The 25,741-nt window shown below is 34.3% G+C and overlaps 4 protein-coding genes and 1 long non-coding RNA gene across 5 annotated transcripts; 1 reads left to right on the top strand and 4 right to left on the bottom strand.

The window, feature by feature from the left end:
* Positions 1–168: 168 nt before the first annotated feature.
* lim2.4 (lens intrinsic membrane protein 2.4) lies at positions 169–3,875 on the top strand. The gene is made up of 5 exons (XM_065288016.2): positions 169–2,246; positions 2,660–2,734; positions 2,878–3,027; positions 3,141–3,275; positions 3,546–3,875. Exons 1-5 carry the CDS (start codon positions 1,985–1,987, stop codon positions 3,605–3,607), a joined length of 684 nt encoding a protein of 227 aa, XP_065144088.1. The 5' UTR covers positions 169–1,984; the 3' UTR covers positions 3,608–3,875.
* A 2,354-nt stretch (positions 3,876–6,229) lies between these two features.
* LOC135777750 (uncharacterized) lies at positions 6,230–9,478 on the bottom strand. Its single transcript, XR_010544324.2, has 5 exons — positions 8,959–9,478; positions 8,674–8,758; positions 8,199–8,273; positions 6,699–6,755; positions 6,230–6,577 (listed from the first exon to the last, which is right to left on the bottom strand). It is a non-coding gene; the product is annotated as an uncharacterized lncRNA (long non-coding RNA).
* A 1,308-nt stretch (positions 9,479–10,786) lies between these two features.
* On the bottom strand, positions 10,787–11,908 carry LOC135773509 (formyl peptide receptor-related sequence 4-like). Its single transcript, XM_065283129.1, has 2 exons — positions 11,399–11,908; positions 10,787–11,275 (listed from the first exon to the last, which is right to left on the bottom strand). The coding sequence occupies exons 1-2, from the start codon at positions 11,906–11,908 to the stop codon at positions 10,787–10,789; spliced, it is 999 nt and encodes a 332-aa protein (XP_065139201.1).
* Positions 11,909–15,143: 3,235 nt separating this feature from the next.
* LOC141281088 (C3a anaphylatoxin chemotactic receptor-like) lies at positions 15,144–16,615 on the bottom strand. Its single transcript, XM_073812783.1, has 3 exons — positions 16,549–16,615; positions 15,803–16,316; positions 15,144–15,593 (listed from the first exon to the last, which is right to left on the bottom strand). Exons 2-3 carry the CDS (start codon positions 16,313–16,315, stop codon positions 15,144–15,146), a joined length of 963 nt encoding a protein of 320 aa, XP_073668884.1. The 5' UTR covers position 16,316; positions 16,549–16,615.
* Positions 16,616–22,137: 5,522 nt separating this feature from the next.
* Positions 22,138–25,001, bottom strand: LOC135771822 (formyl peptide receptor-related sequence 4-like). The gene is made up of 3 exons (XM_065282202.1): positions 24,965–25,001; positions 24,138–24,651; positions 22,138–23,929 (listed from the first exon to the last, which is right to left on the bottom strand). The coding sequence occupies exons 2-3, from the start codon at positions 24,648–24,650 to the stop codon at positions 23,408–23,410; spliced, it is 1,035 nt and encodes a 344-aa protein (XP_065138274.1). The 5' UTR covers position 24,651; positions 24,965–25,001; the 3' UTR covers positions 22,138–23,407.
* Positions 25,002–25,741: the final 740 nt, after the last annotated feature.

Below are 25,741 nucleotides of genomic sequence, written 5' to 3'. Positions count from 1 at the left end.
CTAAGTTATATATTTCCGATCGTGAAGTCTTAGTCTCAGACTAATAAAGTACTCGTTGTTCATAAAGCGACAACCTCGTGAGTTTCAAGTTTTAAAATAAACGGTCCTTTAATAGTCGCATTTAATCATGAAGTGATCTTACCTTGCGTTTTCGTAAGGATTCACAACCTGCCCGTTTGCAATCTCAGAATACAGTGCAAGTACAAAATATACAGCTTTTCCTTGGACACAAGGAAACAAGAAATCAGGAATATGACGAGTGTTGAATTTCTCAGGTGACCCCCGAGATCCAATCCGGGATTTTGGTCAAACCACATGACACGAATGAAGAGCGCTGGAGGGGAACCGGACATTTATTAAACCCTAGCATGGCGAAGTGGACAAAACTGATGTGTCTAAATCGCTTTCTTGGTATAAATGTGAAATATCTACATAAAGAAATATTCCCCATGTTTCCTATGATCTTCTGTTGTTGTTGACACGATGCTAAATGGCACAATGAACATTTGGAAGGCACAGCAACATGTGCAATGTACAAAAGCGACATCAATGGTTTAAAATACATAAGAGTTTTTAAATAACTTTTAGGGAGGAGGTTAAAGTGAACTCTAGGTGTCTCTTGGTGTTTTTCCATATATTTTTAACATTTTGTGACTGACTATTTTGTCATCTGCCTTGGGGTCATTATTATGTTTCATTAATAAAGATCTGTAAAGGTTATTTGTACAAGCTTTTCTTAAAAGTACAGCATCCTACAAATGTTTATTTAAAATTCAACTGAAAATTAATTTTAAATGTCAAATACTACCCCTTAATATGATTTATTTTAAAATCTATATTTATTTTAAAAGTTTTTCACTTAATATCTGAAAAAAAATCATAATAAATTGATTTGCAATAACTATACAGAAAGTACATGTGCATTCTATCTTATAGCAAAGCATGAGTTTGTTTTTTGTATTGTACATATTTAAATACATATTTAGAGACCATATGAGTTTCTTCTCATGATTGATCTCTATCCAAAAATTGGAGAAGTCAATAGGAAACATTGGGAATGTTGCACTGTAGACTAAAGGCTTATTAAACCTGGGTAACCATACCATCAAAGCAAGCATGCAACTCAGCATTTTGCATTGACCACTACACCACAGCAATCCTTTGAATGGTGCAACAGTCTACCCTACCCAGTCAAACAAAAGCAAAACCAGCAGACATCATTCATACACACATGCAGGGCCCCTTCCCTAACCAGATCAAATGTATGCAGGGACAGAGCAGGTAGCATTTAAAGGATTTTGCCACCATCAACAAAAAAGGGCAACCTTTTGAACTTGAAGTTCTCTATGTGTTTTTCCCGTGTACCTCCTAACCATTCTCCCTCTCAGAGGATAAGGAAAGCACGGTTTTGCCATAGAAGCAAAAAGGTAAGAAATAAACATACTTTGAAATGTTCAGTTGAATCCGAGTAGTTATACTTTAAATGCACATGGCTATCACTTTACTCCATGAATCTGTGCACTGTAAATGTTAATACACCCTAATGTAAATTGTTGCTTTTAACTTAATGTGGCAATTTATATAAAAATGGTTTTGGGAATGATTCACAGAAAATTTCTGCTCATGTTTGCCTGAACTTTGTTAGTTCATAGTTACATTATATAACACATTTGCTTTACATAGAGGTATATGTTGACTGAAAAGGTATACAGGCATATAGGCTATATGTTTTTTTTTTTTTAAGAAAGTTATGCAAAAAATAATAGGAATAAACAAAATTAATATGCACAGTACAGTAAATAGAGTTTTTAAAATGAATGAAATAATAAATATTCCAAGTAAAGAGTACATATCCTCTCCCAGTCAAGAGTGCATTTTAGTACATAACTGAAAAATATTTCAAAATGTTTGTGTATGAAATAGACATTGATATCCAAAACCAAATTTATTATGCTTGGACTGAAAAGCATGAATATTTCTTAATATGTTTATTTATTGTCATTGTGAGATGACTGTCATGGCTCCTATTTATTTCATTTCTCCTTTGCACATGGTTGCAGTGTGTGTCAGGATGTACAGTTTTATGAGCGGAGGCCTTTTTTGTGCATTATTGGGGAGCATCCTAATAGTGGTCTCCACGGCGACAGACTATTGGATGCAGTATCGTCTCTCAGGCAGCTATGCTCATCAGGGCCTGTGGAGGTACTGCATGGCTAATAAGTGCTATATGCAAACTGCAAGTATAGGTAAGTGGTAGTATATTTGTGTATGTCAAATAAAGTTAACAAAAAAATAAATCTATTCACTTTTTGCTTCACATACCCTACATGGCTGAAAATATGTGGACAAAACTTTTAATTAATTGGCTTAATTAAACAAAACTATAGCTTAAGATATCCGAGAATTGTATTAGACATTTTAAAGGCAACAATTTGGGATGGACCCTTCTTTCTTCCAGCATAACATTTCTCATCAACTTTTAGGGTGGTCACTACCTTTTAGCCTTAGTGCATCTAAATTTGTGAATAAATTAAACCTTTAAAATGAAAGTGTCCCTTAAAGTTCACCTGTAGATGGCACCTGATGATTTATTTTCAATAATTGGGCGCCTCACACTGGTTTGTGTTGTCTGAGCATTGCACAGTCATGTTCTGTACAGGTGCCTTAAAGTCGTTTCCCTGGTCTCATAAGATGACATCTGAGATTACAGGAGCTGTGCTTTGGTTCATTCAAGGTGATTTAAAGGAATAGTTTAAAAAAAACAAAAAAACAATTTAAAATAAGAAATCCAAAAATCAGTGAAACTATTTTTAAGCAAAAGGGATTGAGAATCTCTCTTTAGGTGTTTCAGTAATAAATTTCGATTTTTATCTCCAGCATACTGGAATGCCACACGGGCATTTATGATCCTGTCAGGAATAGCATGCTTTGCTGGCATCATTGTGGGCATTTGGCCATTCTCGAATTTTTCCTCCTTTGAGAGGTTCAGCCGTCCCTTTGCTGCAGGCATCATGTTTTTCATCTCCAGTAAGTCACGCACATGATAAAAAGTTTTCCTGTCATGATGGGGCTCTCCTTTGACTTTAACTAAGCCTTTTTTTATCTTTTCTTATACAATTCTGTACATTTCTTTTCTTTAGCTTTATTTGTGCTGCTGGCTATGGCAATCTACACTGGTGTAACCTTAAGCTTCCTGGGCAAGCGTTTTGGAGACTGGCGTTTCTCCTGGTCCTACATAGTGGGCTGGGTGGGCATGCTAATGACATTTTTTGCAGGTGGGAGAATATAATCTTATAATTTACTATTTAAGGCATTAGAATAGCCAATAAAACTGTTTATGAAGACTTTGTGGTTAAGTAGACAGTTATAGTCTTGCAAAATTGTCATGTTTTGGTCACAAATGTGGGTGCGTTTGAAAGCAATTTAAGCTCTTGAGATAAATGTAAGTAAATAAAAAGTTTTTTTAATTTAAATGTATTTTACATTTTTAGATTGAATTAAATTACAATTTACATGTTTAATGATAGACACATTGTCTGTTTTAGGGATATTCTACATGTGTGCTCACAGAATGCATGAATCAAGAGGAGGGACTGAAAATCGCTAAGGGAAGAAACGCAGGACTGCATCTAAAACCATCAGGACTTGTTATAGTAAAAGTATAAGATAAGATGCAGTACATATGTTTACAAAATATGTAAACAATTACAAAATACTAACACACTCAGCTACACACATACCAGCCTGATCTCATGGGAATTTGTATGTATTTTATGAGGTGGCTATTTAATATGAATTAGTACAAAGTGAATTGTACAAAAAACGTATTATTAAAAAAATACATTAATGAAGCCCCACCCCCACTTCTGCTCCTAAATGTCACTGGGGTGAAGGCATATGGTACTTTTTCAAAATCAAAAGTTATCTGTTAAAGGAACACGCCCACATTTGGGGAATTTAGCTTATTCACCATTTCCCCACTCTGTCTGATGCACCCACCGCTAGCCTAGCTTAGCACAAAGACTGGAAGTGAATGGCTCCAGCTAGCATACTGCTCCCAATTAGTGACGAAATGATGCAAACATTTTCCTATGTATGTGTTTGGACAGAGTTGTGCAAATCACTCCGCCCAAGTAGCAGTGCTTTGCCTTCTGAGAATATAGTTCCCAGTATGTATACTGTTAAAAGATAGCTGTGTCTGACCTTGTTATTTGTACACAGTGTGACTATGCAAATCACAACACATAAATAGGAAAATGTTCGCATTATTTTGTCACTTATTGGGAGCAGTATGCTAGCTGGAGCCATTCACTTCCAGTCTTTGTGCTAAGCTAAGCTAGCGGGGGCTGCGTCAGACAGAGTTACAGCACACACGGAGATGAGAAAGGTATGGACTTATCTAACTCTGGGGTATACGGTGAATAAGCTAAATTCCCCAAATGTGGGCGTGTTCCTTTACCAGATAACTTTTGATTTCGAAAAAGTACCATTTGCCTTTCCCCCAGTGACGTTTAGGAGCAGACATGGGGGTCCAAAGGTATCTATGGACTTATCTAACTCTGGGGTATACGGTGAATAAGCTAAATTCCCAAAATGTGGGCATGTTCCTTTAACATTATAGTAAATTAAATTAATATGATTTAAATGTATTAAAATTAATCATGCTGAAAAGCTATTGATCAATTTCCAATTGAATTTTCAGGGGGGTTTTTTTCAATTAAATTTGACATCAGACCAATTGTTTAGACTTTTTTGATCTCTAAGCATAATGCGTTATATATTTACCATCTTTTATGTCCACATTGCTGCAAGGCAGAGCTTTTGCATATGTATTGAAGTAGATATAGTATAACGAGTTTGTTTTGTCAATGAGTTAATCTTTGGTTTTGCATCTTCTGCTTGTTAAAGCATTTATTGCATTGTGAGGTCATATGTGTCAGTCGTGCAAATTCACAACAGCCTTATCATCTGTTCATATCATACAAGTGTTACATCCTGTGCTAAAGACAAAGTGTACTGTACAAAATATGATGATGCCTTAAATATTTAAGAATTGACTGTAGATGTAATTTCCACTTTAAATCTTGACTAGTCATGAATGCTGTAACTTTATATAACAAAATATGTGTGTGCTTGTGCATTTGTGTGCTGGTTTGGTTGAAATAAAAACAATTAAGATTATTAAAATGTGCAGTTAGCTACAGTTTTGGGTTTTGCATTTTGCAGTTTCATCAGTGGTTTAGCTTCATTGCACGAGAGTTGTAAAACAGTGGTGGTATATGGGGATTGTAGAAAAAGCCACTTTGGACGCTCAATAGATAAAAGCATTTGCTAAATGCAAAAAATTCTCACAGTCAAGTACAGAAAGTGGAAGTGGGAAAAACATCTTCATAAGCGTTCTGTCCCAGGTGAAAAAGAAATATATTTAAATAGTATTTTTTGGGACATACTTAATATATTTAAAAGCTACTATACTAAATGCATATTAAATGTATTATATTGAACCCACTTCAAATATATTAAATGCATTTCAAGATATATTTAAAGTCAATTTTAATCTATTTGCATTATATTTAATATATTGAAATTGTGTTAAATTGGAACAACTTCAAATATATTTAGTGCAATTTAAGTGTACTTCTTTAAAATTCATTTGAAATGCACTTCTCATACACTTAAAAATACAGTTAGAATACATTTAAAGCTTAATTTAACTGTGCTTTAAGAACACTTTAATAGTACTTCAGCATATTAGAAATATACTAGCATTACATTAATAGAAATGTATTAGCATTACACTTCTATTTTATTATAAAGCTGATTTTAATATTTAAAATGTTATATTAAAATCATTAAATTTTAAGACACATACACAGATTTTGAATACAGAACAATTTAATATACTTCATATTGTGTTGTGTACATTACAAAAATACCTAAAGTAAATTAATCAAGCACAGAGACATACATAATCTCTTGACCAAAGAGAAACATATAAAACAAATATCAGAGAAATGCAATTACAGAGCTACTTCTATCAAATTTTACAACATTAACATTAAATGTATTAATGAAAAGTACACTATGAATATGCAATCACTAAATATTCATAAGCAATGAGTATATAATAATCATTTGTAATTCTCTGCATAAAAAGTTAATGAAAAAAAATGTTTAAGTGCAATATAAGCAATTAAGCACAATGTTTGAAAAACGCTGTTTGAAAAACGCTTTGGAAAAGGAAATTGGGCCGACTACCAAAACACACTTGTAGCCAACCAGCAGTAAGGGGCGTGTCTACTAACTGACATCCTTGCCGGGGTTGCGTATGTGTGTGGTGGCTCTATCAAAAGAAGGTCCAGATTCTATTGGGGTAGAGACATGTTTGTTTAGGTAATTTCAAATGTTAACATTGGCTTTCAAAAATTGTGCACTCTGCCTTTAACCAACTTAAGATAAACCTATGAAAAGCTGAACTAAAACACAAAACAGTTTAGATGTCACATGTTTAAGTGGAGGGTGACTTCTTCTTGCAATTCAGACACTGTAGTAATTGAAGACTGCTTTATCACACGGGCTGTGAAAAGGAAACAGAATATACCAATTAACCAATAATGAATGAACATTTGGATATCCATGTTTAAAATAAATTGGCATAGATATGCATGTATGGAAGTTTTGTTAACTTCTCAGTTTACCTTTTAAAGCTTGACTGTGTCCTCATCAAGCGTGTCAGTTTTATCTGTCAGAGCACTCTACAAGTGGGAATGAAGATAGGATTAGAACAGGCTCATGAAATAAAGCAACCTGTGTGTATTACAGGATATGTTTTACATTGATAATTGTGTTTTATTTGAACCTAGATCATTTTCCATTGTTTGTCTATTGTGGTCTTGCAAACTTAAGGTTCACCTCTGTTTAAGGAGATTTAAGGAAATCAGAAATGATGCCAAACAGGGCTCCAGACTGCTATCAAATGGTGGCATTTTGCCACCTAAATTTGAGAGTGTGCCACTGAATTTTACATCCGGTCGCACATGTGCGACCAGCAAATTTGACCTTTTTTTTGTGATATGACCACTGATCTATATAAATGACTGGATTGCGCATAGAACGCTTGACGTAACTGCGTGAGGTGAAGCCAGCGCAGAGTTCGAGCCGCCATCTTGGTATACCCAACCGGCAGAGAGCGTCATTGACTTCCATTCAAAATCATGATCAAAATTTACCCCCTTTACAGCGTATCAGTTACACAAGGTTAATTTTTAGGATATGTGTACGTTAATTATTTGTTAATTCTGGTGTTATTTGCAATGTTTATGTTTTAATCGGGCAGGATAATGGATTTATAAAAAAACATTAAGGTGAGTGTGTCTGCTGCATTTGCTAATGACACGGGTATAAATAAAGTTTTTTTTGACATTCAGCTACACTGTGACGGTCAGCGTTATATCTCTAAATAAGTTTAGGTAACTTGTAAGTTAAGATAACATAATTACAAAACTAGCAAATTATTGCATGCACATACTGTACAAAGCATGATTATTTATTTAGATTTCAGAATGAGCACGTTTATTGTCATTAATACTAAATATGCTGCGGTCTGTCTGCTGATCTGATACTGTAATAAAGATGAATGTATAATAACTGTTTAAAATGCAAAATGTACAACTTTCAGTAAATAACTATTTACATGCTTTGGACGTTTGTGTTGTAATAATGTACAGGGTAACTTCAGATATAAAAACGAAGACGAGTAAAGTGATGTTTTATCATTAAAATCTGATAACGTCCATTGATTAAATAGAACTTTTGGGTATACCAACATGGCGGCGCGGTGGCTTCACAAGTGTGACGTCATGTGCAATCCAGTCATTTATATAGATCAGTGGATATGACACTAATCTGAAACAGCACATTGTACTTTCTGAATCTATAATTAAAGTATTTATTAGTAATACAGTATAAATTAGTAGACATGTGAATATTTGGTTAGCATGTTGTTTTACCGTGTGTGCCCCTAAATTTTCTGGTTGCGCCCCTAAAATTTTCAGTTGGGGGCCACTGTGCTCCTAGTAAAAAAAGTTAGTCTGGTGCCCTGCCAAATGGTGCAATGATGACTAGGCCAAGTCCCTTACAGCTTTACAATAAAAAAACGGTTTTTACAAGAATAATTCAAAAGGACAGAAATTAGCCACCTGGAATGGATGTGTTGCAAACGTTTTTCTTCACTCCACATTTGCCCCGATTCAAAAATGTCAATAGCAGTTGATCTGAAAAACAACAGGCAGGTAAATGATGATTAATGATTTGTTTTCGTTTTAAGATTTACTTACCCCGAGTACAATATATTAAGACAATATAATATAATCAAACCCAGCCTCGGCAGTTTTACAATCTCTCATAAAAGTATCCCTTCTTACAATGTCATTTTTGTGTCCATATGTAATTAGAAATACATTTAAAAATAAACAAAAAGACAATAAGGTTGTCAAGATTGAACTGATATAAACATTAGACATTGAACATTACTGGAGTTATAATAACCATATGGTCATATCATGGTATTTTCAGGTAAGACAGCTCAAACATTCATTTTAAACTAACGTTAGCGTTGCAAGAGAAACATTAGAAAAACTTAAACGTGAAATCAAATAGCAACAACAAACTTACCACCAAGAATAAGTCTTTCTATGCGCTATATCTTCATTTGTTCCTGTCTACTTGGGATCTGGTTGGTCATATTTATGTCGCTGTGCTAAAAAAAAGAAAGGTTTTAATGATTTCTGAAATGCTTAAGAGAAATGCCTAATGTTAGTCAGAAAATAAAGATGTTCCAATTACCACACGCAACACAGACATAACGTTACATAAAGAAGCTGGGTTAAATGTAATGTAATGTTTTACTTATTTAATAGTTAACTAAATAAAGAAATGTGAAAATCTGTCATCACTTACCCTCGTGTTGTCTCGTTCATCTCCAAACAAAAAGCGAAATACTTTTTCCCTCAACGTCAGATCCACTAAAACTGCTCATATTTTAAATCGAGTTGTTTTATCTTAGTCCTCTGGTGAAATATGATCGCCGATTAATTAAATAAATACGTTTAATGCAGAGTCGCCATCTAATTTAACAGTTTATACGTTTAATGCAAGCAACCGCATGCACCGTGAACAACTGAACTAAACTGAACAAGTTTCAAATAGCACCGTGACGTGTTACTATGACAACAACCAATCAGGTTTAGTCACGTGTGTCACGTGTGTTGTTTGAAATTAAACAAGTAAGATTTTGAAATTAAACAAGTAAGATTTTAAGCAAATCTTTGAAAAAATAGCTTATTGTGCAATCGGAATGATATAATGTTGAAAGGCTTGAGGAAAGTTCAATGTTAGCTTATTACAATTAATGAATCATGTTTTGAAAAAAGTATGTTTTATCCAAATATACTAAAACTTCACTAGAAGTACATTTGTGTTTAGCATATTTCTTAAAAGTTTAATTATGCATATATTTATTACCAGCATACTTTTAGTACACTTAATATAAATACATTAAAAATATTCTTAAGTTTAGCATATTTCTTAAAAATGTAATAAAGCATATATTTATTACCAATGTACTTCTAGTACGCTTAATACAAATACATTAAAAATATTCTTAAGTTTAGCATATTTCTTTAAAATGTAATTAAGTATATATTTATTACCAATGTACTTCTAGTACACTTAATATAAATACATTAAAAATATTCTTAAGTTTAGCATATTTCTTAAAAATGTAATTAAGTATATATTTATTACCAATGTACTTCTAGTACACTTAATATAAATACATTTAAAATATTCTTAAGTTTAGCATATTTCTTAAAAATGTACTTAAGTATATATTTATTACAAGTGTACTTCTAGTATACTTTTAAAAAATATGTTTAAATGCAATTTAACGTATTTTTAATACACTTCAAATAAGTATGTTGGAAATACAAATGTATTATAAACATACTATTTGTATTTTAAGTATATTTTTAATACATTAAATACTACGTCTTTTTGACCTGGGGTTGCGTCAGACGATTCGGTACAATTTCAAAAAGTGACAAAGCTGAGTCATTCCATCATGTGGCATTTTCTTTATTTACTATTTGATCAAAATAGACATACTATCTATTATTATAAAATACAATTATAAAAAGACCAAAGTAAATACTATGTGACATAAATGTAATAAAAAGTTTTAAGTCTCAGGAAAGGACACTAGATATAAAGAAGCAACCAGTCTCACCCCATGGCGTCAATATTTGACGACACTTGACCATGCGTCAATATGTTGACGCGGAGGGTATACCTTTCGCGTCATTTTTTGACGAACTGGGAACTTCAATACTATTAAGTCCGTTGCATTCTCTTTCCTATTTTCTTACCATTTTCGCGTCGGTTTAGGGTTAGATTTACATAATGACATCCCTACCCAAACCTAACTCTAACCCCAACGCCAGGTGACAACTGTTTAATTTCGCGTACACTGTTTAATTTTGCGTAATCTAACCCTAAACCGACGCGAAAATGGTAAAAAAATAGGAAAGAGAATGCAACGGACGTAATAGTATTGAAGTCCCCAGTTCGTCAAAAAATGACGCGAAAGGTGTACCCTCCGCGTCAACATATTGACGCATGGTCAAGTGTCGTCAAATATTGACGCCATGGGGTGAGACTGTGTTACAACAAGAACCATTCAATGAGACAAGAACATTTTAATAGTTTAAAATTTGTATCTGTAATTAACTTAACACGGTGGTGACACAGGTTCCAATTCTAGTGATAAAGGCCTACTTGAACATTCGTCTGTAATGGTGTTCTGTGACAGAATTTGGCCTTCTTCTTTAAGAGCTCTGTGAAAAATCCCTAACAGGCTTTGACCGCTGCGTCGCCTGAGATTCAGTCCCATGCAAAAGTAAAGCACTGGGTTCACACAGCTGTTGAAATAAGCTAAGTTTGTAGCCATATGCCATAACCCAGATGTGTTGTATTTATTATTCAATAGCTTATTAAGACGAAGGATGTGATAAGGTGCCCAGCATAAGAAAAATGCAAAAACCAATAAAGCAAGAATCCGGAGAGGCCTTGACTTGCCAGAAAATCTCGTTCTGCGAATCCCAATAGCAGCCAGTGTGTAGCAGATGAAGATCACCATGAAAGGAAACAGAAATCCACAAAAGAAGCGAATGTAGGTAAAATACTTTGCTGAATCAGTCTCACTGTCCCTTACTTCTTCCTGCAAATTTTAGACATACAAAATAATCAAGTTAAACCACTTATTTTAACAGTGGTTTACATATATAGTTTTATATATATATATATATACTACATTCAGGCAGTTTTGAAAAGCTGTTCTGACCTTTAGTGAGCATTTGCTGCTGTTGTTCTTGCCAAGGGAGACCTTCCAAAATGCAAGGTTTGGTGAACTGAAGATCACTGCCACAATCCAAACCCCCAAACTGATCAGACGAGCAGCAAATAAAGTCCGTCTCTTCCTGGTAAATATTGGGCACCACACGCAGATCACTCGATCCACACTGATGACAGCCAGAAGAAAAACACTGCAGAACATGTTGGCATACATCAAAAAGCCCTTTAACTTGCACATAAAGTCTCCAAAAGGCCAGTAGCCGATGAAAATCTTGATGAGAGAGGTCATGTGTGTCATGCAGAAGATCAGGTCAGCCACGGCAAGGTTGATCAGCCATACGTTGTTTATGCTGGGTTTCAAAAGGACGCCGGCCACCCAGATGACCACAGAGTTCCCAGTGGTGCCTAAGAGAACAATGATGGTGTAGCAGACAATGTCCAATGTAGTTTTCTCATGGTAAACTTTGGATTGATGGGCAACAGATGTATTGAAGCTCATACTACAATTAAAACAGATCAATTTGAGGCATTAAGAAAAGGTGCTTTAGTGTTGCTTTTGTAAAATATTTAGCGTAACAGCGTGTTTTGCTTTTGGTGTTCAAACTTTAAGTGTTCATTTATAGCAGAGATGTGTGTGTTTCTTGTGTGAAAAAATTTATATATATCACAATATGTGCTGCATCAATTCCTACAACGGAACGACCTATGTTTGTCCATCTTAGTTACCTTGTACTTTTGATTTTCCAATGATTTACTATACAAATGTGCAAACATACATTTCCATAATTTTGTACAAATGCAGCTTGATCTTTCACCAAGCTATACAAATCTTTATTTAAGCTTTTGAAGGTAATTTCATAGCAATAATATTTAATTCATTTAGAACTTCATACACATATCACCAAATATTTTATATGTGTAACTTTTGCAATGAAATGTACACAAATTTGTTAGCTATTTTAAATCTGCTAAAGCAACTTTACAGTTACAGGAAACATAGTATACTACATGGACTAGATAAAAATGTATTGTTTGTGCAAAAGAAATACAAACAAATTTGTCATGAATTGCTGTGCTGTAATGTCTTACCTGTACTGTTCACAATGTCAATACTGTAAGTGTTTGTCACCCCTGAATGAGTCTGTGTAGCAGAAACCGTGGTCACTATTTGATCACTGTTCAGTCTAGCAGCATTCAGCTCTTAAGGAACTCATTTTTTTTCTTGAGTCAATCAGTGGTGTCAGCCAACAGGAAGAGGGGAAAAAATGCACAAGCAAACATCACACACACTTAATGTAAAAGTAGGCCATATGCTAAGTATGTATATATGTACTGTATATATATACAGCTAATTATAATGACTAGAGCTTAACTCAACCCTAGTACAAACCTTTCTTTAGATATACACCCTTTTTACAAATAAGGACATCCCTAAAGAGAACATTTTAAAATTTTTGTGGACGAATTTGTCCCCATACAATTAGTAACAAGTCTTGAGTAAATTAAGTTCTTTAAATGTAGGACAGTGTGGCCTCTAGTGGTGAGGTTGGAGTCAGGGGATGGAGACAGGTGTTACTAATGAGTTTATAAACATTTTGTTACAATGCATTATGTTATTTATTTACTGCAACTATATATTCAACCTAATATTTTAAGTTTTGGCTTAAAAAAGTTTACATAACTTATAAAATCAAGAAGAACTTTGTCACGACCGCAAACAGAGGAGTGAAGACCAGGTAAGAGTGAATCCATTTGCAGTAATACTTTTAATAATAAACGACGTAGCACAAAAACAAACCCTGGAAAACACTACACACGGTTACACATAACAACAACAATGAACCGTAACAAACAGGTGAACAGGAAGTGACTAAATACATGACAATGACCAATGGGAGAACTGAAACAATAATAAACAGATACAAAACACCTGAGTCAATTAAATGAAACCATGGTAACAAATGATGGGGTGGAGATAAACAAGGCAAGAGAGACGGGCAAATAATAATACAAGAAGTCAAACAAAACAAACAAAGACACAACCCTAACAAACTTGTTTAACTAAATTTTTTAAAGTTAAATAAAAACAGTAGTTTATTTGACAAAAAATATTGCACAGTTTTTACATTGTACGTTTGTGTCATAAAATAGAAAGCAGTGAAAATGCTATAACTTTATTACATTGAAATATTATTTTAAACCCAAGAGACCTCTAATACCAATCACATGCAGCCAATAAAAATATGTCGAATTACTATTTGAAATAATATTTATTGTGCTTTCTTTAATGTTTTATATAAACATAAATTCACAAAATGTATCACTAAAGTGGTGATGTTGAGCAGATGTCGATATCCAGTGAAATGAATGGGTCTCTATGGGCATCTGCTGGTCGAAATGATTTAATTCTTAAACAGTAATTCTTTTATGTGTTTTTTTTTTCTTCTAAAAACCGATGGCTGAAACACCAATATCTAGAAACAATTTAAATCAAATTTAGATCATCATTTATGTGCCTTTTCATAACAATGTGATATTTTTCAGGCAAGCCAATGGTGTAGTTGAGGAATTTAAACAGGTACAAAAGTACTTAAAATATCTCAAAACACAGCTTTATTGTATAGATGAGAAGTAAAAAAAACTATATTATTTGTATTATTGAATTTTTTTATTTTTCTTTAAATTATGCTTTCATATAGACCCCAAGGGCCAGAAGTGTAGACAGAAAATAAGGAACATTTGAGGGTTAACCTTTACTAAATCTAGAGGCTTATACCACGGTGCTGTGGAATGCTTGATTCTGATTGGCTGATAAATGTTCCATGGGTGTTGATTATTTTTCTGTAAACTGCATACCTAACCTTTAAATGTCTTAAAAAAGGCACCAGAGCAATGTTTGTGGTAACTGTGGTATAAGAGGAATAATTGATTCCGGTCCTTTGAATTATTTGAAAATAATGCACACTCCGCGTCGTGCCACATTACCACATTGGGTGTGCATTATTTTCGAAGAATTCAACGGCACGTTGTCAAATTATTCCTTACTCAATACCCTTCTCAACCCTACATATAATTTTGCATTTGTGTGTTTGTTTTTATATGATTCAAGCTTTGCATAGTTTATTCATTTATTTTTACTTTCAATTTCATTTTGAATTACATATTACAGCAGACACAGAGCTATTTTTGTAAAGCTGGGAAGGACAACAATTAAGGAAATCTTATGTAATAAAGGTAGTAATATAATTAAATGCAACTTGTTCCTCTTTAAATTTGTACTGAATCTTTTCAATATCTGACGTGCTGTTGTGTTCTGGTCTTGTAGGGCAGTACAGGCATAAACATTTATTGTTATTATCTTTCTGCTTAGCTCCCAGAAACATGACTAACAATAACAGCAAACATTGTATTGAATGAAAAGATATACGCAATTTTTTATGCACTTAATCTACAGCAAAGAAATGTAATATCAACAAGATGTGTAATGAAATATGAAATATGCAATTTCTGAATGCAGAACTTTTCAGTCATAAAAACACCTGCAAGGCTTAAAAGAGATCAAGCCTCAGCCAAGAAAAAGTAACGCAAAAGTAACTAAAAATTAACGTAAGCATTACTTTCCATGAAAACACAATTACTTTTTTGGGAGTAACTTAATATTGTAATGCATTACTTTTAAAAGTTACTTTTCCCAATACTGACAGTCATACATGTGTGTGGTGTACCAGATGCTTTCAAAACACAGTTTGGCTGTTAGTGGTGTCCTGAGACAACGTTCGGCCTTCTTCAGTAAGAGCTCTGTAAAAAATCCCTAACAGGCTTTGATTGCAGCGTTGTCTGAGATTCAGTCCCGTGCAGAAGTACAACACTGGGTTCACACAGCTGTTGAAATAGGCTAAGTTTGAAGCCATACGCCATCCTAACTTTACCAATGGGTGGTTTTCATTACTTAATTTAACAAGACCTAGGATGTGATAAGGTGCCCAGCAGAAGAAAAAGGCAAAAACTAATAAAGCAAGAATCTGAAGAGGTCTTGATTTGCCGGAGAGTCTCGTTCTGCGAATCCCAACAGCAGCCAGTGTGTAGCAGATGAAGATCACCAGGAAAGGAAACACAAATCCACAAAAGAAGCGAATGTAGTAGTAAACATACTTTGCTGAACTTTCTCCAACTGCTTCTGTTTCCTGCAAATTTAAGATAATTGGAATTAACAACTTTGTGAGTAACTTCACAATGACATGCACAAGAAGCAGAGAAAAACATTTGCCACATCCTACAATTATTACATCTACAAATCAACCAATCAGCATCCACAACAGGAAAATGAAAATTGTGGAATGTGACAAATATAGATGCGTGACAAGACAAGACCGTTTTGCAAACCTATTCTGACCTTCATTGAGCAGAGGCTCAGGTTGTTCCTAGTTTTGACCTCTCGGTAGACAATGTACGGTGAACTGAAGATCAACGCCACAATCCAAACCACCAAACTGATCACACGTGCAGAACATAACGTTCGTTTCTTCCTAGTGAACACTGGGCACCACACACAGATCACTCGATCCACACTGATGACAGCCAGAAGAAAAACACTGCAGAACATGTTGGCGTACTTGAAGAAGCCATTAAACTTGCAGAGAAAGACTCCAAAGGGCCAGTGGTCAATGCATATACTGATGAGCGAGGTCACTCGTGTACAGCAGAAGATCAGGTCAGCCACAGCGAGGTTAACCAACCACGTGTTGGTTACATTGGGTTTCATACGGACGCCGGCCACCCAGATGACCACTGAGTTACCAGTGGTGCCTAAGAGAATAATGATGATGTAACAGACAATGTCCAGAGTATTTGTCTCATGATGGGTTAAATCGTGATGGGAGACTTGAGAAGTTGTATTGAAGGTCATTCTACAAGCAAGATAAATACATTTGATAAAAAATGTTTTTCTTTAATAAAAATATTTAAAGCTGTACAACATAACTTAGTTAAAAATGTCAAATTTGTATTTCTCTGCCATCATAACATGTGGAATATTTTTAAATATATATATATTTTTTTTATTAATATATTTGTGCATAAAGAGGAGAATAATACAATTATAAACTTTCTATTAATTGCTGTGTGCTGTGATAGTCTTACCTGTAGGCAATATTACGATTTTTTTCCGATTTCGGGTGTTCTTCTGAATGTGCAGCAGACACTTTGAAGTCATTCAGAAGTGTCAGCCAAAAGGAAGGGGGAAGAGATGTTGAACAAGCAAAAACACAAGTGATAAATATCTTAATTTTTTCCACGAAGCAACAGCTTCTGTCCACATTGCTGCAAGACAGAGCTCTTGCACGTACACAATGTATTGTAGTACATATAATTAAACTTTGTTTTGCCTATTAGGTCATACGTTTTGCAATTCACAACACCCTTATCATATGTTCATATCATAAAAGTTTTACATCCAGTGCTAAAGACAACGTACACTGTAAACATTTTTGATGAAAATTGGCAGTACATGTCAACTTATGAAAAAAGAAACTGAAAATGTTTTATGACTTACTGATCACATACTTTTTTTTACAATGTGTGTGTATTTTATGCCTGTATTTTGGTTTTGCATGTCCATTTTAAAATCATCTACTGTATTAAAAATAAATGCAGTTTTGTGCATAAAAATATTTTAAATCACACATTTATTCTCTTCTACTTTTAAAAACTTATCAAAAGAATCAATGATTATATGTGTCAGGAATTGGCAAGACGAGAACCCAGGCGCAGACAATAAACAATAAACAGGCAGAATCCTGACAGTACCCCCCCCCCCCCCAAGGAGCGGATACTAGATGCTCCTCAGAGGAACACTAAACACGAGACATGACCGATAGACAAACAGAGACAACCCAGAAAAACATAATAAATAAACACAGGGGCAAACAGGCATACATAATTACAGGGTTGGGATGAAATAATAAAAACAATATATAAGGGGGGGGTGGCGGGGGAACACTAGAGTTCATAGGTGGTGGTCCAGGGTGGGAGGGTGGGGAAGGGATAACCGTTGCAGAACATGTTGGTATATTTAAGAAAGCTCATAAACTTACAGATAAAGTCTCCAAAAGGCCAGTGATAAATGAATAAACTGATGAGCGAGGTCAGTCGTGTAAAGCAGAAGATCAGGTCAGCCACAACAAGATTGACCAGCCATACATTAGTGATATTGGGTTTAATACAGACACCGCCCACCCAGATGACAACAGAGTTCCCAGTTAACACAGTCTCACCCCATTTCGTCAATATTTGACGACACTTGACCATTCGTCATATGTTGACGTGAAGGGTATACCTTTCGCGTCATTTTTTGACGAACTGGGGACTTCAATACTATTACGTCCGTTGCATTCTCTTTCCTATTTTATTACCATTTGCGCGTCGGTTTAGGGTTAGATTTACATAATGACATCCCTACCCAAACCTAACTCTAACCCCAACGCCAGGTGACAACTGTTTCTAACCCCAACGCCAGGTGACAACTGTTTAATTTCGCGTACACTGTTTAATTTTGCGTAATCTAACCCTAAACCGACGCGCAAATGGTAATAAAATAGGAAAGAGAATGCAACGGACGTAATAGTATTGAAGTCCCCAGTTCGTCAAAAAATGACGCGAAAGGTATGTGCCCAAGCGAACAATGATGATGTTGAAAACAATGACAATGGTTTTCTCATGATGGGTTAAATCGTGACGGGAAACTTGAAGAGTTGTATTGAAGGTCATTCTAGAAGCAAGATAGATTGGATTAAAATATATATATAATTTTTTTAGCTGTACAACATAAAGCTGATTTTCTTCGAAGTAATACATTTTGCTGCAATCAGTACATGTAGAAACAAATTTACTCATATTTTATCTGTGTAGTGAAGTATGAAGTAATAGTCTTAAAGAGTTGTAATAAAGGTCATTTTACAAGCAAGACAGATTAATAGGATGAATAAAAAAAATGATTTTATCAAAATAAGGTTTGCATCATTCAGAAATGTCAACAGGAAGATGGAGATGTTGCACAAGCAAAAACACAACTGATATATATCTTATTTTTTTCCCACGATACAACAGCTTTGTTCACATTGTACAGAATGTTTTGTATAACGTACATATATTTCAACTTTGTTTTTCCCATGAGGTCATACACTTCATTTGCATTTTAAAGGAAACACTAAAGGAAGCACATTTTTGCTCAAGCCTACAAATTGGCAATTTTAACATACTAGTATACATTTTCTGTGGAGTATTTTGAGCTAAAACTTTACATAAGCACCCTGGGGACACCAAATACTTATTTTACATCTTTAGAAAAATCTCATAATATGACCCCTTTAAAGGCACCAGTTTTGCCTGTAGATGGCACCTGATGATTTTTTTTTCAATAATTGAATGCCTCACACTGGTTTGTGTTGTCTGAGTTGTTTTCCTGGTCTCATAAGATGACATGTGAGATAACAGGAGCTGTGCTTTGGTTAATTCAAAGTGATTGAGAACCTACATTCCCATCTTTATCTACAGCATACTGGAATGCCACACGGGCATTCATGATCCCGTCGGGAATAGCATGCTTTGCTGGCATAATTGTGGGCATTAAAAAATAATAAATTAAATTAATAAATGCTAAAATACTATATTGTTCAATTTCCAATTTGATCAAATGTTTGGACTTTCTGGATCTCTAAACAAAGTAGGGTTATAATACATTATGTAATTATTATATATATTTCTTATCATCCCATTTATTTTCAAAGAAACAGCTATTGGGCACATTGCTAGATAGCAGAGCGTTTTACAGTATTAAAGTTGATATAGTATTATATATTTTTTTTTGCTTATTTTATATTTGGTGTTGCGTCTTCTCTGTTCATTAAAGCATGTATTGCATTGTGAGGTCATATGTGTCAGTTTTGCAAATTCACAACAGCCTTATCATCTGTTCATATCATACAAGTGTTACATCCTGTGCTAAAGACAATGTGAACTGTAAAATATTTGTTGCTGCCTTAAATCTATAAGAATTGACTGTAGATGTAATTTCCACTTTAAATCTTGACTAGTCATGAATGCTGTAACTTTATATATAAAATATGTGTGTGCTTGTGCATTTGTGTGCTGGTTTGGTTGAAATAAAAACAGTTAAGATTATAAAAATGTGCAGTTAGCCACAGTTTTGGGGTTTGCATTTTACAGTTTCATTAGTGGTTTAGCTTCATTGCACGAGAGTTGTAAAACAATGGTAATCATAATGGTAACGATGGTAAAAATCATTAGGTCTATTATAGAAAATACATTCTGTAAGCTCAATGGATAATGGTTTTGGATACATTGTGTACTGTACCTTGAAAACAATGTAAGTCACTTTGAATTAAAGCATTTGCTGAATGCAAATATTTTTCACAAAGTTAGGTACAGAAAGTGGAAGTGGGAAAAACAGCTTCATAAGTACTCTGTTTGAGTTCGGGACAATTTGAAAAAGTGACAAAGCTCAGTCTTTCATGTGGCATTTTCTTTATTTACCATTTGATAAAAAGAGATCAAAAGAGACATATCTATTATTACAAAATACAATTATAAATTACCAAAGTAAATACTATGTGATAAATGTAATAAAAAGTTTTAGGTCTCAGGTAACACTATAGATATAAAGAAGAGATTCGCCTGAGATTCAGTCCCTTGCAAAAGTAAAGCACTGGGTTCACACAGCAGTTGAAATAAGCTACGTTTTTAGCCATATGCCATTTTACATATGTGTTGTTTTTATTCTTCAATAGCTTATTAAAGCAACACTTTGTAGTTTCCATGTAAAAATGACTTACAGCTCCCCCATGTGGTTGAAAAGCGCAACAGTGCCTGGTATCAGACACTCTTCTGCAGGCAGGGAGAGGGGCGGAGCTGTGTTTCCTACCCTCCACCGCCACTTTCAGAGTGTGCTTGTAGCAGCTAGGAGGCTGCTCAGGTTGCAGCAACAGTACAATTTGTCCAGTTAAAAGTTGTTCTATCACTGAAATAATTTTAGAGACATTATTTAAAGGTAAAAAAAACTACATAGTGTTGCTTTAAGATGAAGGATGTGATAATATACCCAGCATAAGAAAAATGCAAAAACCAATAAAGCAAGAATCCGGAGAGACCTTGATTTTAAATCTGCTAAAGCAACTTAACAGTTACAGGAAACGTAGTACAAGTACTAAATAAAAATGTGTTGTTAAAAAACATGTTTGTGCAAAAGAAATACAAACTAATTTGTCATGAATTGGCGTGCTGTCATAGGTGTCATTTACACTGGGGACGCTGGGGACATGTCCCCACCACTTTTTGAAAGCATTTGGATAAAATATTTTGAAAAATCTAACAATACCATTGTGACTTACACTTCAAAAATCACTTTCTTAGTATTTTGTCAAGTTTTCAGTACAAATATCTTAAGATTATTAAATTAAGATGCTTTTTCTTGATGAGCAAAATGACCTAAGAAAATACAATAAAACAAGCAAAAATCTCTGCCAATGGGGTGGGAAAAAATCTATAAATAAGATTTCTTTTTTCTTAAACACTTAATTTAAGCAAAATTTTCTCACCCCCGTTGGCAGATGTTTTTACTTGTTTTAAGCACAAATTCACTTAAATTGTATAGTTTTTGTCTAAAAACTAGACTTATTTTCTAACTATATTTTGTTCATCAAGAAAAAGCATCTTAATTTAAGAATGTTTAGATATGTCTACTGAAAACAAGACAAAAATACTAAGAAAGTCTGATTTTCAAGAAAAAAAATATTTGTATTTTTGTCTTGTTTTCGGTAAAAATATCTAAAAATTCTTAGATGAAGATGCTTTTTCTTGATGAGCAAAATGCCCAAGAAAATAAGACTAGTTTTTAGACCAAAAATATTTAAGTTACTTACATTTGGTTTTTTTGGTCTAAAAACTAGACATATTTTCTTAGGTAATTTTGCTCATCAAGAAAAAGCATCTTAATTTAAGAATTTTTAGATATTTTTACTGAAAACAAGACAAAAAAATACTAAGACCAGCCTACACTATGTCCCCATATACAATCAGTAACAGGTCTTGAGTAAATTAACTTAAATGTAGGACAGAGTGGCCTCTAGTGGTGAGGTTGGAGTCAGTGGGCGGAGCCAGATGTTACTAATGAGTTTATAAACATTTTATTACAATGCACAGAACTTGATTCTGGTAACCGTAATTACTTTAGTAAAATCTCAAAGAACCATGTTTTTATGTATTTTCCACCTTTAACTTACTTTGTGTCAACTGTGAAAAAAATATGCAGCATGAAGTTAACACAACTAGGTTTTGCAAGTTAATTCAACCTACTATTTTCTGTACGTTTGTAACTTAAGTGTACGTTTCTGGCATAAAAATAGCAAGCAGTGCAAATGCTAACTACTTCATTACATTTAAACCCAAAAGACCTCTAATACCAATCACATGGAGCCAATAAAAATATGTTGAATATGTCCTGCTTACTATAGACACAGTGAAGAATATACACAGTTGACTGGATACAGAAGGTTAACTTAACTTTCGTAAATTATGCAGGCTCAATACCCTACTCACCCCTACATATAATTTTGCGTTTGTGTGTTTGTTATATGATTCAAGGTTTGCATAGTTTATTCATTTGTTTTTATATTCAATTGAATTTTGAATTAGCCATTACATATTAAAGCAGACATACAGCTATTGTAAATACAGCTGGAAAGGACAACAAGGAAATATTATGTTATGTAATAGAGGTAGTAAAATATTTAAATACAACTTGTTCCTCTTTATATTTGTACTGAATCCTTTGAATACCTATCTTGCTGTTGTGTTCTGGTCTTATAGGGCAGTACAGGCATAAACATTTATTGTCATTATCTTTTTGCTTAGCTCCCAGAAACATGACTAACGTGACAGCAAAAATTGTATTGAATAAAAGATATACGATTTTTTTAATGCACTTAATCTACAGCAAAGAAATGTAATATCAACAAGATGTGTCACTGATATTGATATGAATAGGGAAGATTGCAAATGGCCGCTCTTGTCCCGCCTCCCAGTTAAAGGAACAGTATGTAAGAAATTTATATCAATTAATAATAATAAAAAATCCCTGATATGTCACTAGACATTAAGAAATAATTTTCATTTCAAATCCTTATATCACTGACAACAGTGTTCTGGCCATGATATTGTCATTTAAAAAGTGTAGTTGCAGTCCTCATCTGATGTTTATGTTGTCATTTTGTGTATTGGCCACCATTTGTGTGATTGCAGTACCAGTTTTAGCCACAAGTTTTGTGATTGCAATACCAGTTTTGGCCAGAATCCTACATACTGTTCCTTTAAAAGAGCCAATCGTCAATCGTTAAATAATGGAATTCTTTGGGAGAGGGACTTTGCGCATACAAAGAATCGAAAGGTCTTGGCTTGCTCTAACAAGACCTGGAGGCGTTGCAAATATGGTGACTTCCTTAAAAGGACATACAGTCATCAGTGTTGAGGATAACACATTACAAGTAACATGCATTACATCATAATATTACTTTTATTTGCGTAACAAATAAAGTAACGCATTACTTTTTAAATGTACCGATTAATATTTCAGTTACTTTTTTAAAAAAGTAATGCAAGTTACTTTTCAGGTTAATTCATTTGATTAAAAAAAAAACATGTACTGAATTAAACTAAACGTATACACATTATGCATTCTATGCATACACACCTGTTTGGGTACAGTTTGAGTCAAAAACTGAGATGGCAGGCCAGAGCTCAACATTTTTGTGATGAAATATGCAATTTTTGAATGCAGAACTTTTCAGTCATAAAAAACACCAGCAAGGCTTGAAAGCGATCAAGCCTCAGCCAAGAAAAAGTAACTAAAAAGTAACGTAAGCTTTACTTTCCATGAAAAGTAACGCAATTAGTTACTTTTTTGGGAGTAACTTAATATTGTAATGCATTACTTTTTAAAGTAACTTTCCACAACTGTGACAGTCTGTGTGTGGTGAACTATACCAGATGCTTTTAAAACACAGCTTGAACGTTCCTCCAAAGTGGTGTCCTGGCACAACGTTCGGCCTTCTTCAGTAAGAGCTCTGTAAAAAATCCCTAAGAGGCTTTGATTGCAGCGTTGTCTGAGATTCAGTCCCGTGCAGAAGTACAATATTGGGTTTACACAGCTGTTGAAATAGGCTAAGTTTGAAGCCATACGCCATCCTAACTTTACAGCCCGGTGGTTTTTATTCCTCAATTTAACAAGACCTAGGATGTGATAAGGTGCCCAACATAAGAAAAAGGCAAAAACCAATAAAGCAAGAATCTTAAGAGGTCTTGATTTGCCGGAGAATCTCGTTCTGCGAATCCCAACAGCAGCCAGTGTGTAGCAGATGAAGATCACCAGGAAAGGAAACACAAATCCACAAAAGAAGCGAATGTAGTAGTAAACATACTTTGCTGAACTTCCTCCAACTGCTGCTTTTTCCTGCAAATTTAAGATAAATGGAATAAACAAGTTTGTGAGTAAATCTTCACAATGACATGCACAAGAAGCAGAGAAAAATATTTGCCACATCATACAATTATTACATCTACAAATCAACCAATCAGCATCCACAACAGGAAAATGAATATTGCGCAAGGTGACAAATGTAGATGTGTGACAAGACAAAGCAGTTTTGCAATATTCTGACCTTCAGTGAGCAATGGCTCAGGTTGTTCCTAGTATAGACCCCTCGGTACACAAAGTATGGTGAACTGAAGATCAATGCCACAATCCAAACCACCAAACTGATCACACGAGCAGCACATAAGGTACGCTTCTTCCTAGCAAACACTGGGCGCCACACACAAATCACTCGATCCACACTGATGACCGCCAGAAGAAAAACGCTGCAGAACATGTTGGCGTACTTGAAGAAGCCATCAAACTTGCAGAGAAAGACTCCAAATGGCCAGTGGCCAATGCATATACTGATGAGCGAGGTCACTCGTGTAAAGCAGAAGATCAGGTCAGCCACAGCAAGGTTAACCAACCATGTGTTGGTGACATTGGGTTTCATACGGACACCGGCCACCCAGATAACCACAGAGTTCCCAGTGGTGCCTAAGAGAATTATGATGATGTAAAAGACAATTTCCAATGTAGTTTTCTCATGATGGGTTAAATCGTGACGGGAAACTTGAAGAGTTGTATTGAAGGTCATTCTACAAGCAAGATGCAATCATAAAAAATAGTTTTTTGCCATCATAACATGTGAATTTTTTTTGCTAAAAATTGTACAATTTCATTTTGTATATATTATGCATGTCTCATACTTTTGTATCATACGAACTGTGTTTAATTTTAAGTTGTGTTTAACATAAATGAAAAAATAAATAAAGAAACTTTATAGTTACAGAAAACATTTTATATTACATCGATAAATTGCATTGTAAGAAAACATGCTTGTGTGCATAAAGAAGAAAATTATAAAATGATTATCTTGCCATGAATTGCTGTTTGCTGTAATAATCTTACCTGTAGTAGGCAATATTTCGAGTGTTCTTCTGAATGTGTCTCTGCAGCAGAAACTTTGTGTATGTTATTGTTTCATCAGTATAGCAGCATTTGATGAACACCTTATTTTTTCATTTTTGTGACGTCATTCAGAACTGTCAGCCAACAGGAAGAAGGAAGAGATGTTGCACAACAAAAGTACAGTGATAAATATCTTATATTTTTCCCAGAAGCAACAGTTTCTGTCCACATTGCTGCAAGACAGAGCTCTTGCATGTGTATTGTAGTATATTTCAACTTTGTTTTGCCTATTAGGTCATACGTTTTGCAAATTCACAACACCCTTATCATCTGTTCATATCATAAAAATTTTACATCCTGTGCTAAAGACAATGTGCACTGTAAATATTGATGCTGACTTAAATCTTAAACATAAACTTATTTTGGTTTCTGCATGTCCATTTTAAAACCATCTACTGAATTAAAAAATATTTTAAATCACAAATTTTCAAATACTTATAAAAAGATTTAATGATAACATGTTAAAAAACTCTAACTTTGGGCAAACTCATTTGATGGACCTCAGTTTTTTCTTAAACCCTATGTATGCCCCTGGTTGTAATGATAAACACTGATTTGTAGCGCAAATAAGCATGCAGAACAGTTTCTCAGCCACTTTCTTCATGGCAACATAAAATATTTTTTTTATCTCATGTTCCTGAATAATTGCCCACAGGGAAAATCTCAAATGTAAATAAATGTACACTGTAAAAAAAATTCCGTAGAAATTGCAGCTGG

This window comes from Paramisgurnus dabryanus, chromosome 19 (genome assembly GCF_030506205.2).
Source record: "Paramisgurnus dabryanus chromosome 19, PD_genome_1.1, whole genome shotgun sequence".
Lineage (NCBI taxonomy): Eukaryota > Metazoa > Chordata > Actinopteri > Cypriniformes > Cobitidae > Paramisgurnus > Paramisgurnus dabryanus.
The sequence above is the reverse complement of the archived record's forward strand: the minus strand, read 5'-3'. Positions and strand labels throughout refer to the sequence as shown.